Here is a 15031-nt window from a genome sequence, read left to right on the forward strand (position 1 = left end):
ACTCCTGCCTCAGCCCCCATACATCTTCCCAGACACTGGATCCCTTCCTACACCCCTCCTCAGGTTACAAGCTCCTCCCAGACCTTGTATCCCAATCCACTATCCCTGGTCACAGCCCAAATCCCTGCACCCCCTCCCGAACTCCTGCCCCAGGTTACAACCTCCTCCAAGACCCTGCACTCCCTCCTTGTACACACCTCCCACTTCCATAATCCTCTCCTGCTCCCTCCCAGACCTTGCACCCCAATCCACTGTACCGGGTCACAACACAAACACCTGCACTCCTAGCCCAGGTCACACTCCCCTCCTTCATCCAAACTCCCTCCCAGATCCCACACCCCAATCCCTTACCCCAAGGTCCTTTATACACCCAACCTCCATCCCAGACCTCCTTCATTAATGTCATGGAAGAGTGCTGCCCTCGACCACTAACCAAATTCTTGGAGTGGCCCCCTATCAAAAATTATTGCCCACCCCTGCGCTAGTCTTTCATTTCAGTAATCTCATTTTGGCAGTTTCTGTATACTTTGTAACATACAGTAGCCCTCATCACAAACTAACTACTCATAATTTAGTGCAATACAGCATGATTTGCAAGTCTCAGGAGAGACTGATAGTTAAAGCCTGCATAAAAACTAAACTGTCTTTCACCTCACAGGACCTGGTTTGTCTGCCAGGAGAATGCCACATCATTATATCTTATTTTTATCAAGACAGAGTACACTGCAGGCTTACTATTCTATCAGAAAGTGACATGAAATAGATTTTGCAGATTTTCAAAATCATATTCCTATTTCAGTAACAACAAAGTACACACTGACATTGTAAAAAGCCACCCTAGATATGCAGACCAATTTTATCAGAAATACATAAAAATAAATTCCTTTGGATCAATTTTTGTCTAAATATATGTATTTCTCAATTGCTCTTTTTCTAAATAATAAGTGATTGGGCATTAATCAGGCAGACACAGCTATTAAAGGAAAGCCTTGCAGAACTATAGCATATTTTACATAAATATTTGCCAGGTTCCCATTATGATAAAGACAAAATATGCCATGAGCCACAACATAACCTCAAAAAAGTAGATACTCCTCATAGCTATATGAGGTTAGTTGAAATAATGCATAGATATTTGTGTTCAGTGTTTTCTAAACACATACAAATGCATCGTCATCATCCAAAACAGTTTACAGTCTAAGGCCCCAATTTTGCAAATTACAATTACTGCACCCATGCAGATCCTCCTAGTTTCAATGGTGCTATGCTTGGATGCAGCAAGTAATAAATTGCATCACAGGGACATAAGAGAAAATTAACAAAATAACTTACAGTGGAGGATAAGAATAAAGCATACTAGTGGATTTCTTAGGTAGAGGGAAAACACACATCTGACTGATTCCATGTTCTCAATTTATCAGAGGTATGGATGTTTATTACATAGTGAATCCACTCCTATTAAGCAATTACTAGCTGGCTAGATCATTAAATGTTAAGCATTTTAGTTTATAGTCACTGATAACTTTTAGCTAGTTGTTATAGTTAGATACACCACAATGTTTTTCTGATTTTTTCAGGTATCATTACATAAATTAAAATGTCTTCTTCCTCACTCGCAATATCAGCATCTTCACAGTCCTCCTTCTGAGGAAGTCAAGCAGATTACTGGCTTTCTACAACGCATATGTAGCCCAAGGTCCAGTGTGTTTCAGCAGCAGCCCTAGAAGTACAAGTTATGGACTACAAACTGCAGCATGTTGGGAGAACTTCCTGGTTCCTGCCAGGATGTAATCTGTGCCCTCAGCAGGGACTGTGCTAGAAGCAGCATAGAGGTTGCATGCTGAGAGAAAGGGCTGCTGAATTGTGATCTTGTTTTATGATTGTTACGGAATAAAGCCTGTTCCAGGTGATTTGTCTGAGTGGGTCTGGTCTGAGGTGCACACACACACATACACACACAATTGAAAGCACACCAAGCAGCCTCAGGCCTAACTTCCCACAGTGGTGTAAGAAGTCACAAGGCTTCCCCTATGCTTAATAACCCCACACTGGGCTAGGTAACAGGAGGGGTTACATATATAATAAACCTCCATTAAAACTTTGTATACATAGTAACTTGGAAAGATAACTAATTTATTGCACATTGTTCATTTATTATATGGTTGCTCTTTATACTATTAAAATATATTATATTAAGGAAAATGCAATATTTAAAGTAGTTTGTAAATACATTAAGTACTACAGGTTGAACCTCCCAAATCTGGGACGGATGTTGTTTGACCAAAGAGCACCAGAAGCAGTAGTGAGAAACAATGTGGGAGCTGGGGAGCTCAGGCTGGACCAACAGCAGCTGCACCCAACAGCAGCTGGGGAGCCCCTGACCTGGCCTGTGGAATCCTCGGTGTCAGTGGGCCAAGTGGCTGGGGAGTCCCAGTCCCAGACAAGGAACCTCCAGCTGCGGAGGAGCTACTAGCAGTGGGAGGTCTGGCCAGGGAATCTCCAGCAGCAGTAGGACTGGTAGTGGCCAGGCAGCCCGTGCTGGAGCCCTCTGAAACTCCTGGTGACAGCGGGGCTGGGGTGACTGGGCAGCACTGGCCAAGAATGCCCTGGCTGAAGCTGGGCTGGTGGAGGCAGGTGGCCCCACCAGGGAACCCCAAAGAATTATCAGGCAACAGGGGGGCCAGCCCTAATAGAGGGGTGGGGTAGCTGGGCGGCCCCTTCCAGGGAATCCTGGGGAACACCCTGTGGCAGTGGGGCCACAGCAGCCAGGCAGTCCCAGCTGGGAGCCCCAAGGGATGCTGAGGCAGCCTGCCGGGCCAGCATTAGAGGATCCAGGGCAGGGCAGGGAGCCCCAAGGAGAGGATCCCAAAAGCAGGCAGCCAGCAGGGGGAACACTGACCTGCCCGGTCTGACAAACTCCTTGGTTCAGGACAGCTCAGGTCCCGAGGTGCTGGACCAGGGAGGTCCAACCTGTAGTTATTTAAACTGATCATTTACAGTGATTGTTCTCATAATCTAAAGTCCTAATGATGTATCTACTACCCTTTGAGGTGAGAACTAATACTCATAAAGAATCTGTTTTTCAGAGAAGGTTTTCAAATGCTGCATTTTTATTTTTTATTTTTATTTTTTTGCAGCAGCAGTCAGAAAGCATTTTACTTTACAGAAGTATTTTAATAGAGTTTTAAATTTGAAAAATTATGTCTTAACCAAGTTATTATTAAAAGTTTTTCAATCCCCAAAAAGACAACTGAGGACATTTCTTCCATAGGAGTCAAGACTTTCAGCTTACACAAGCAGCCTTAATTCAGCTTACACAAGCAGCCATGTTAAAGCAAAAATTAGGTCAGACAGAAAACTGTTAAGATGTTGAAATAACACCCAGACCATTAAAAACTAAATTCTCCATAATTTTCCTAAAATATATATTTGAATATTTAAGCAAAAAACTATACTTGAGAGCTTGCAACAGGTTATTTTGGTTTCTATTATACTTTAAGATATGAGGGGGTACAGGCTATGGGGTGTAAATGGGGATGACATGTTTGGAGTGCAGGAGAGGGAGTCTAGGCCAAGACAAGGAGTGTAGGAGTAGGCTCAGGGTAGGAGGTTGAGGTGGGGGTGTACAGTCTAAGGAGGGGTTAGGGTGCAGGAGGGGATCTAGGGCTGGGTGTGGAGTCTAGAAAGGAGCAAGAGTGGTGGCGGGTGCTTGAGCAAAAGATTAAGGCGCAGAGCATTTACCATGGGCCCTTGGGCACCTCCCATTTGGTGGGGGGAATGGGTGCTACATGCTATCCCATGCTCACCTGCAGGCACTGGCCCCTGTAGTTCCAATTGCTACAATTCCCAGCCAATGGGAGCTGGGGAAACAGAGCTTCCTGGCATGGTGCCACAGCTCCAGATGGGGGAAGGAACAACTGTGTGGAGCTGCCTCTCTCCTGTCCCATCAGGAAGGGTTGGCCCAGAACACAGAGGTGTTAGGAGCTTCAGCTCCTAAAGCCCCATTCTTAATTTGGCCCTGCTGCTGCAGCCGGACAGGGAACACATTTTCCCCTTGGCTGTGCCAGCTCCCTGCTGGAGCCGGGGGAGCAGCGTGCTATTCTGGCACCAGCAGGGAACTATAGGGCTAATGGAGAGGACCCTCTCTCCCAGCCATGTCAGCTCTTGTGTGCTGCAGCCCTGAGCCCCTGTGCAGGGTTATTAGGTAGCACAGCTTAGAGGGAACCTTGCACCCAGGTTTTGTGGGTTTGTTAGTAAGGGGATGAGGGAACATAAAGCACAGGAACCTTTTCAGATCAGATAAGAGAAACTGCCTCAGCAGTAGAACTGAATGCCCCTTTTCAACACACCTTTCTCACATGTGCTCAGTATATACTACATAACAATGGTCGTGGTGAATAACTGGTGAATGTAAGTTAAAGTGACAGGCTAGTTTGACAATAATAGAGACTAGCACATTCAGCCCATATTCTTATCAGATATATAGAAAGATGTGCATTGTGATGTATATAGGAAAGAGAATACATGACAGCAATTAATTTCAATTCCATCTATGTAAAGATAAGGCTGTAGTTGTAATGCTCATAAATATGACCTTTCATATACACAAATACACAAATACTTTGTGTAAAAACAAGGTCTGCTACACAGTAAATAAATCAGACATATCTTATCCTCTCCTTCAGTCAGGAAGGAATCTCATTGTTTTTATACATGAGTTCTACATATATAGCCAAATGTATGCAAAAAAAAGGACAGGAAAAGACTTTAAATGTCTTAAATACCTGAGAAAACCTGCTCAATATAGAAATAAATCCTTCTATGACTTCACACCTACCACTCCACACTTGAACTCATGTGAGGTATCATTAAAAAAATGTTATTCAATGGGGACCCCATCCTGAAAGAAATATTTTCTGAACCCCCTGTTCTGGCCTCAAAACAACCCTCCCCCCAGCCTCTCTAAGCTCATCATCAGAAGCAATCTCCCCACAGTCCAGGACACACCAGCAGACCCTGAATGCAAAGCCTGGAAACATAACTCCACTGCCACAATGATCAACAACGTGTATGATTGGTGGTTGAAGGTCAACTGGGAGGCTGTGTCTACACTGCTAGGTTATTTTGAAATACGTTATTTCAAAATAATAACTCCTGAAACAAGTATTTCAAAATAAGTTTATTCCTCTTCACAAGCAGGAGTTATTATTTTGAAATAATAGGCTTGGTAGTGTGGATACTCACCTTGTCATTTCCAAATATGGGGAGTTATTTCACAATAATTCTCCAGTGTAGACATGCTCGGGGAGGCAAGCCTCCAACCCCACCCAGTTTAACACACACACCCCTACTTTGGGAGCCAGCCTTACCGGAGCATGGGCAGGGCAGGTGGCACACAGCCCCAGCCTCCCCACTCCAGAGCCCAGGGAAGGTTGAGGACACGTGGCTCCAGCCTCCTTGGCCCCAACCCAATGCGGAGGTGGGGCAACACACAGCCCTAACCTCCTCTGCCCCAGAGCACAGGGAGGTGGAAGGGTGTGTGGCTTCAGCGTCTCTAGCCCTGAATCACACAGAGGGAGGAAACTTGGGGGCAGCAACACTCTGCCCCCAGTATGTCTACAGAAGGCATTCTGGGGCTAGAGTATGGGTGGAGCCAGAGTGGTGCTTATTTAGAGCAGGGGTGGTGCTTTGAGAAGGCAATGCCTTCCCCCGCCTATTATACCCACCACCTCTGCTCTAAATGCCTTATAATAACAATGTAGGTCAAACCAGAAAATCGCTATGCTCTTGAATGAACTCACACAGGAAAATGATAAAAAGACAAAACCACTCAATCACCTATGAGTGAACACTTTCCCAAAGTAATCACTTATATCTGATCGATCAGTCCTCATCTCCAAAGGAAACCTGACCAATTCTTTCAAAAGACAAGCCCGAGAGCATAAACCTTGGAGTGTCTTAGTATAAAATGGCTCTAGTTTTATACTAATTTTATCTAGACTACATTTCCCAAGTTTGCTTATGACAATGGTATATGTGGGATTTTGTTAAAAGCTTTATTAAAATAAAGGTAAATTATATTCTAGCATTACTCTCTAAGGGTATGTCTACACTTGCCCCCTAGTTCGAACTAGAGAGGCAAATGAAGGCAACTGAAGTTGCTAATGAAGTGCGGGATTTAAATATCCCACGCTTGATTAGAATAGTCACAGCCGGTCGCCATTTTGGAAAGTGCCTAGCCCGATTTAACTTGCCGCGTATAGACACGATACTCCGAGAAAAACTCCTTAGCTCGAATTAACTGGTACTCCTCATACAATTTCAATAATATGTAGCCCACTAACCTCTGTTTTTGTCCTATGACTCTAGAGGTTTTAAGGAGCCACTCTATCTTGAATGGTCCCTTAAAATATGTGCTAATTATTTATGCTAAACAATCTGTCCCACCTTGTATTTTGCTGTGATGCTGGGAGTTCTTTTGCAGATCTGAAGAAGAGCTCTGTGTGGCTTGAAAGCTTTTCTCCAACAGAAGCTGATCCAATAAGAGAGATTACCTCACCCACTTGTCTCTTTAAAAATTCCTGGTCTCATTAATTTCCTGTTCTGCACAAATTCCTTTTGACGCTCCTTACATCTTTAAAAGATCCAAGTGTTTCTTTGAAAACTACACTTTTTGATAAAGGCTCATGTAACCAATAAGGGCACAGAAACAATACTAAGTGGTTCAGGTGACAAATCACACAACTAACCAAAGTCCAGATCTGAACATACACAGTAAACAAATACACACTAACATTAAAAGGTAGTATGTGCACTATACCGTCCTTTCTCATCTAGTGCAAAGAGTTAACTGTGTTTTTGATGCCTGGTTTTTTTTTTAACAACAGAACTAAGCCCTTAGATAATAATTATCCTCTTTTTGGTTTCCATTCCGCTCTGACTGGGCCTTGTTCCACTGCCTAATATTTTGTCCTCAGACTGGCAAAGCTGGTGAGTCAGAAGGGGGCATGGTTGGAGCAAAGTTACATTTTGAAGATCCTCAACCACTAGAAGCAAAATAAATGCACTTAGTGTGGGGCTTAACAGTGGCATAAAGCCAATTTTATGTGCCTCCTTTGGGTGTTCACTAAGCACTGTCTGTCTGAACCAAAAACAAGTATTATCTGCATGGTGTTTACTCGTGTTATTTATCTGTCTTTTCCAATGTGATGCCCAATCATTTTTCCCTTCAATTGCTGTACTAATTACATTAGTCAGATTAGTAACCTCTGGTTTTTTACCGTCTTTAATTAATTTCACAAATTAAATGTGTAACAAATTAAATATATAGCAAGTACTGGCTGATTTAAATATTCATGTATTAATAAATTTGAAAGCAGTTGAGGATAATAAATGATAAGTAATATACAACAAGGATTTTTCAAGAACAAATTATGCCAAGCCCACCTAATTTTCCTCTTTGATAGGGTTACTGGCCCAGTGGATAGGGGAAATGAAGCAGTAGATGTAATTTAACTTTATTTTAATAAAGCATTTGATGAAGTCCCACATATGACATTGTCAAAAGCAAAATAGGGAAATGTAGTTTAGATAAAATTAGTATACAATGGGTGCACTCAGAGATTAGTTATCAATGGTTTTCTGCCCTTGGAGTGAGGGGAGTGGACATATCTAGTAGGTCCATCTGGGGTCTAACATGCTCTGCTGGTCCAATACTATTCAATAATTAATTTATGACTTGGACATAGGTATGGAAATATGTTTTAAAAATGTGCACCAAGCTAGAAGGCACTGTAAGCACTTTACAGGACAGGATTAGAATGCAAAAGGATTGGTCTGAAATAAACAAGATTAAATTCAATAAGACAAGTACAAAGTACTTACACTTAGGAAGGAAAAATAAAATGCACAAATACAAAATGGGAAATAACTGGCTAGGTAACAGTGCTATTGAAAAGGATCTGGGGATTATAATGGATCACAAACTGAATGTGAGCCAGTAATGGGAAGCAGCTCACCTCTAGATCTTTTTTTTTAATAAAGCAGTGACCACAATTTGACACAACACAAAGTCAACTTGTGGAACGTATTGCTAGAGGATGCTGTGAAAGACGAAAGTATTAATGAGCTCAAAAAAGAATTAGATGTGTTCATAAAGGTTAGGCCCATCAATGTCTATTAACCAAGATGGTCAAAGATATAACCTCATACTCTGGGTGTCCCTAAACTCTGATTGCTAGAAATAGGACAGCATAGCAGGGAATGGTTCACTTGAAAATTTGTCCAGTTCGTTTCACTCCCTCTGAAGTGTCTGGTGCCAGCCACTGTTGGATGACAGCATAATGGACTAAATGGACCATTAGTTTGATCCAGTGTAGACCATCATATGTTCTTAATAAATTGTTTTTCATATGATTTTTATTAACCACTCAGCCTGGGCTAAGACTCATGTTTCCTTCCAATTTGTGTTTCCTTCCAAACTGTAATCCTACAGAGCTCCAAATCCTGGGCCTGTATTATATGGCAGTAGCATAGCTCCTTAATGTTGGATATGCATGCTCAACCATAAGCTGAATTATCCAGAAAATGAGCAAGCAACATGGAGGGCAGAGTTCACTCCCACACGTTAGCCAGGTAACGAAGAGTAGTTTGAGGTGGAGTGAGAAACTTATACAGATGAATCCATTTCCCAAGCAGTCCTAAATACACCCCAATCACCACAGAGTGATGCAGTGCAACCTTATTGATTCATATGAAGCCATCAAAACACAGTAATGTAAAGTATGCACTTAGCCATTTACAACTAAACGTGAGACAAACTCAAGATAATTTTGGCAGCAAAAATAAAGGGTGTAACTGTACGAAAATATAGCAATTTTCCTTCTGTTGAAATTTACTTTACTATTCAGCAATGTCAAGAGCTGATCAGACTCCAGAAGTCTATCAGAGACTTCGAAACAGAAACTTCTCTGTTGTATCTAGCAACATTGCATGTTATTCAGCAGTAACTAAGAATTTCCAGAAGGAATAGTACAATAACAATAAAATAAGAACTCAGATCCAGGACACAGATCCTGGCTCTACTGAAGTCAATGGGAGTTTTACCATTGACTTCAGTGGAACCAAGATTTTACCCTAGGAATTTAGTGTGAACAGATAGACTATAGAACACAAGAAGAACATCTGAAATATGTTCACTACTATTGTTTTGATTCTTTAATTACCTTCCCATTCAGAGTCCTGATGTTAGTTATACAAAAGAATATAAACTTTGGAAGGTTTTGGACTATTCTTTTTCTTCCCCCTTTATAACTCTCAGTCAATAATACTTGAGAGAATGTATTTCATAACAGAAATTTCAGTTATTTGAATCTTTGAGCTATACTTCAAATAATACATGGAAGATAGGGTATGTTATGGTTTGTTTGTTTGTTTGTTTGTTTGTTTGTTTGTTTGTTTTAAAATATAGATCAATATATAAAGTATTTGGAGAGGGAAAAACAAGAAAAATAATTCTTCAAGTATTGACACGTGAGCTCAAGAATTTCATAAGAATAAACAAGCAACCAAAAATCTTTTGGTGAGCACCTCTGTCAGCTAATGAAGTTTCAGAGTGCCCTAAACTAAGAAACATCATCACCCTGAGACCCTATTGTCATGTTTGCATCATAATATTGCAAGATCACAGTACAGAGTACCATTGTATAAATACAACACTATGCTATTGCTGCAAACATCTGAATGTCATACCAAAACTCAGTGGCTGTGTCTACACTGGCAAGTTATTCCGGAAAATCAGCCGCTTTTCCGGAAAAACTTGCCAGCTGTCTACACTGGCCACTTGAATTTCCAGAAAAGCACTGATGATCTAATGTAAAATCATCAGTGCTTTTCCGGAAAAACTATGCTGCTCCCGTTCAGGCAAAAGTCTTTTTCCGGAAAAGTGTTCCGGAAAAGGGCCAGTGTAGACAGCACAGTAGTGTTTTCCACAAAAAAGCCCCGATCGCGAAAATGACGATCGGGGCTTTTTTGCGGAAAAGCACATCTAGATTGGCCACAGACACTTTTCCGGGAAAAGTGCTTTTTCGGAAAAGCATCCTGCCAATCTAGATGCGCTTTTCCAGAAATACTTTTAACGGAAAACCTTTTCCGTTAAAAGCATTTCCGGAAAATCATGCCAGTGTAGACGTAGCCAGTGTCACAACTCTTGTGTATTTTCTGACATACCAGTTAACAAAATTTCAAATGCTCTTCACTGATTATTGACTGGATCAAGATGTGTCTGCTTGAAGTAATGAGAATGGATTGTAATGGTTCTGTTCAGCAGTCCCTGCATTGTTGTATGTGTGTTTGTATGGTAGGAATGTGTGTGTTTTTATAGTGTATGTATGTCTCAGACCAAATTCAAACTTGAAAACAGTTTTTACAAGAGCTATATGTGGTGCTTCATGTCTTTTGATTATATAACAACACTCAAGAGCACTCTGTTTTTCCTCCATATTTAAAAAAACCAGACAGTCATCACTTAGAATCCTGAGTTCATTGCTTTAGGACATCAAAATTAAATGAAATGGCCTCAATACCTTGCTATGTAATGTTTTTCCCTGGGATGGGATACTTAGGCAAAGATTCTAATAAAAGAAATCTGTGAATATAAAGATACAACCTAAGTGTATTTACAAACATAGTTAGAAAATCTAGAACAAGAAAGATCTCTTTGCTTTTGGGTATTTTACTTTTTGCATTTTCTCTGTTCTGTCAAAAAAAAATTGGTAATTTTTCCCTAATATTTGCAATTTGCCTGGGGATTGTGTGCCTCACATTTATGGACCATTGCATTAATGTCCATATAAAACACAATGTTTTTTTCTGTTCAATATATTTATCATAAAATAATGTGGTTTCCTAAATTCCTAAAGGTTCTAAAGTTAACAAATTCAGTTACGTAATTCTGATATCATTAATGAGATAGTTCATCTTCATCAATAATCTGCAAAAATATTAACTTGTCTTACTGCAATTGCATAAGTGACGACAACATATGATTGCTCATTGGGCTCTGAAAAAAACCCAAATGCTACGATATTTAGCAATGTTATCTATATAATTGTGAGGAGTATATTGCCATCTTGTTGCACAAAATGTACTCAAAAGCAGGAGTATTTTTAAAACTAAGTGATACAAATGCTTTCTCATTTTATTTTATGACCCAAAGTCTTGGTGGTAAGCAGCCTGCCATGGCACTCCAACAACTCCAGAAGATATCACAAGTAATATAGCAAAATGAGTTATACTAGCCAACTATAAACTGCATCTCTCTTCTAATTCATTAAAATTTAGATCGGTTGATCTGTCTCTGCTCACAATTTATAAAGCCCTGTTCTGCAAAAAAAAATCTATCATGGAGAGATTTGCACTCTAAACAGTAAGGCTAAACTCTAAGGCCCAATTCTGATCTCAGAGAATGGCAAAGCATTATTGTAATGGTAAATGGCTCATTAATGTAAGAATAGTTAAGAACTGCTTGTGCCATATACCATTTTTATATGGATGTTACTTCCACTGAAACCCAATGGGCATTTTGCACAAAAACAGAGTGCAAAATATGGCCTTCTATGTGATTTTCATGAAGCAATGAAAATTATCAATTAATACTGCTACATATTGTTCAACATATTCATTGGTCTGGAGACCTTACAAAAACAGTAAAAAACAAAAATTGTTTAAAAAACTGAAAATAATCAAAATAAAATCAAAGAGAGAATCAGTTTTACTGCTAGTGTAACAGCCACAACCTCAAAGATTTTTCTGTTCTCTTTCTTATGAAGAGAATACAAAATGGCAGTTCAGGCAGCCCTGAACACACTGTGAATTTTAAATATTAATCCACTAAAAAGAACTAAAGACATATCATCTATAGAACTATGAGGCTATGTAGGTTTATGTGGGATTTTTTGTTTACTTTAGTGACCTGAAATTTAGAATTAATATATCACACTGAAATAACTCTCTTGTGATGACAATAGACTATAGATTATAGACTATAGATTTTCTAATCCTGTATAATTTTTACCTCTCTCTGTCTGGGGAGTAGTGGTCATCTTTTACACGATGTCTATCCATTCGGTTCATGGTATTATAATGTGCAGGAGTAGATCGAATCCCTCGAGGTCCCTGTTCCACATTCCTACCGAGGACATAAAAGCCATCAAAGTCTTAGGGTGAGCAGTAGACCATGTCCTTATATTGATTTGTAAATTTAGTTCTGCTAATGAAAATGTCAGCCATTAAAAAGCTTTAAGATGTCTATCTTTCACATACTTGTACTGTCACATAATTATAAGCCTCACAGTGAATTGCTGACATAATGGCTATCATTATTTAAGGAGAAAAGGCCTACCTTAGTGTCACAGATACTGTGACTTTAGCAGAGGAAGTGATTTCAGCCACTGCACTTATAGACTGATGCACTGTAGCAGAAATCTGCTTTCTAACTCAGGGTATGTCTACACTAGTTACACGCGGCATGGAATAGGCAGTTCGAATTAGGATCTCTCATTTGAACTACCAGTACACCTCGGAGTTTGGACTAAGGGGGATTTTAAAATGGCGGCGCCTGGGAAGATGCAAATGAAGCCCAGGATATTTAAATCCTGGGCTTCATTTGCAACTTTGAATGCCTACATTAGCCTCCCTAGTTCCAACTAGGGGGCTAGTGTAGACATACCCTCAGAGACTTATTGTAGGGAACTAGAATGTTCCAGATGGTGTTTCTCCATATTAGCAGAGACAATCTACTATGGAATGATATGAGGACTACTAAGGGAAAATTTAGCCTGCCAAGTAAAATATTACTTCTAGAAATTACTAGATATCTGCTTTGTAATGAAGAAGTAGCGCAACAATTTAATTTGCATAATTTAGGAAACTAAAGGAAGAAGATGGATTTTAACTAAACATTTTCTATATTCCAGTAGCAAAAAAGTAATTATTATAGCGAGTGAAATCTTCGCTACACTGAAGTTTTACCACTAACTTGTGTAATATGAAGTTTTATCACTGACTTTAACCTCAGTTGTGGGGCCAAGATTTCACCCATGTTTTATTCAACATAAACACTGATAATCGTTGGCATTCAATAACCCCTCTTTTCCTGTAGCACCAATACTAGGAAGAAAGGAAGATAAACGTATTGGTTAATAGTACTATTAGGTAAATGGAATAGGATACTGTATTTTCATTTATATGTTCACATAATATATTAGGCAAAATGTTTACAGACTATCATACAATGAAGGAAATCATTCTAATTAGATGAATCAGAATAATGAGGTATTTCCATGTTCTTGGAATCTGTGGCCTATACTGTAAAATCAAGACACATGCAGTGACAGCTTCTGGGCACCCGAATTTGAGAAGGCGAAGGTCAGTGTCTTCACTACGGGCAAGAATCAAATGTTGTCCGAAGTAGTGCATCCACATTATGGAGCCTGCTGTCGACTCAGAGAGTGAGGTAGGCAGTCGTGCTTAAGCTTCTGGTGTCCACTGGGTCCAAAATTTGGCAGCGGGTGATTAGAGGGGCTCATGTTGGCTGCGTCTTATACAGCACTCCTCTAGTCCCTCTCCCCTCATGTGAGATAAAGGGAATGCAGTATGCTCATTCCTTTTGGTGTCCTGGTTGTCTGTGCTAATGCCAGAGTACTGTGAGCATGGAGTCTGGGATGCTAGAAAGAATCGTTGTGCTAATAAGTGTTGTCGTGCACCTCATGGAACTGTACTTTGATAACCTGTGCACAGTGCTTCACCAGGAAGAGGACAAGGACAAAGCTTGGCATGGCATGGAGGCCATGAACTTGTGCTAGTGCAGTCACCAGACAATGCTATGGACACATTGCAAAGCTGGTTCTGGCATCAGGAGACAAGCTCAGATTGATGGGACTGCATTGTGACGCAGAGATGGTATGATCGGCAGTGTCTGCAGAACTTCCAAATGTGGAAGGCCATATTTCTAGAACTCTGCAAATGACTTGCCCTGACTTGAGATGCCAGGATACACACATGGGACCTGTTCTGACTGTGCAGAAGTGTATGACAACTGTGTTATAGACATTTGCCACGCCAGAAAGCTACCCATCAGTCGGGAATCAGTTTGGGAAATCTACAGTCGGGGCTGTTCTCATACTATGCTGTCTGGGGAATGTGGATACCATATTGAAGAGCTTTGCCACCATGGGCTTCCCTTACTGCAGTGGGGCCGTAGACAGGATACACATCCCCATCGTGGCCCCTGACCAACAAGCCTCAGAGTATATCAACCACAAAGATGCTTCTTCTTGGTGCTTCAGGCGCTCCTAGATCACAAGGGCCACTTCACCGACCACAACGTGAGATGGTCAAGATACCTGCATCCTTAGGAACTCCTGCCTCTTCCAAAAGATGCACATTGGCACTTTTTTCCCCAATTAGACAATCAGAGTTGAAGAGGTTGACATGCCCATTTTGATCCTGGATGACCCAGCTTACCCTTTACTCCTCTGGCTCGTAAAGCCCTACATGGGCAGCTTGGACCCAGCAAGCGGTCTCCTCTTTGGCCTTGTGATACTACTGCCTGAGCTCCTTGATTTTTACCCTGCACTGCTGGGCATTCTTGGCAAATCCTTTTCCCTGAGGCAACTTGTGGTTCTGCAGCAGATCTCGGCATCCCTCTTGCTGGCTCAGAGTTCATTGAAGATTAACTCAGCTCCCCACACCTCAATGAGGTCCAAGATCTTCTGCACACTCTAGGTTGATGCTCTTCTGTGCCTGTGGGAAGCAGAGCCCATGGGAGCAGAGGTATTCACTCTCATCAGAGTGTCAACAGATTGTTTGAGGAACTCATGTCCATGTGCCCCGCAGTGAGCTGCTTACTCTCAAAGCCTTTGCAAAGCTGGCCACATGGGACAGGCTTCTGTTCCTGGGATTTTTTTTAGCTCAACAGGTGAGCAGTAGAGGTGGAAATTTTGGCCAGAGCGGTCAGAGTGGACAACTGCAG

General features: G+C 41.1%; 1 protein-coding gene across 1 annotated transcript in view; it reads right to left on the bottom strand.

The window, feature by feature from the left end:
* The window catches only part of RIMS2 (regulating synaptic membrane exocytosis 2), a 517795-nt gene that overhangs the window by 237442 nt on the left and 265322 nt on the right, over positions 1-15031 (bottom strand). The window contains exon 15 of the mRNA XM_075920242.1: positions 12074-12187. Within this exon, the coding sequence (XP_075776357.1) occupies positions 12074-12187 (114 nt within the window). The remainder of the gene's footprint in view (positions 1-12073; positions 12188-15031) is intronic.

This window comes from Pelodiscus sinensis, chromosome 2 (assembly GCF_049634645.1).
Source record: "Pelodiscus sinensis isolate JC-2024 chromosome 2, ASM4963464v1, whole genome shotgun sequence".
In the NCBI taxonomy this organism is placed as follows: Eukaryota; Metazoa; Chordata; order Testudines; family Trionychidae; genus Pelodiscus; species Pelodiscus sinensis.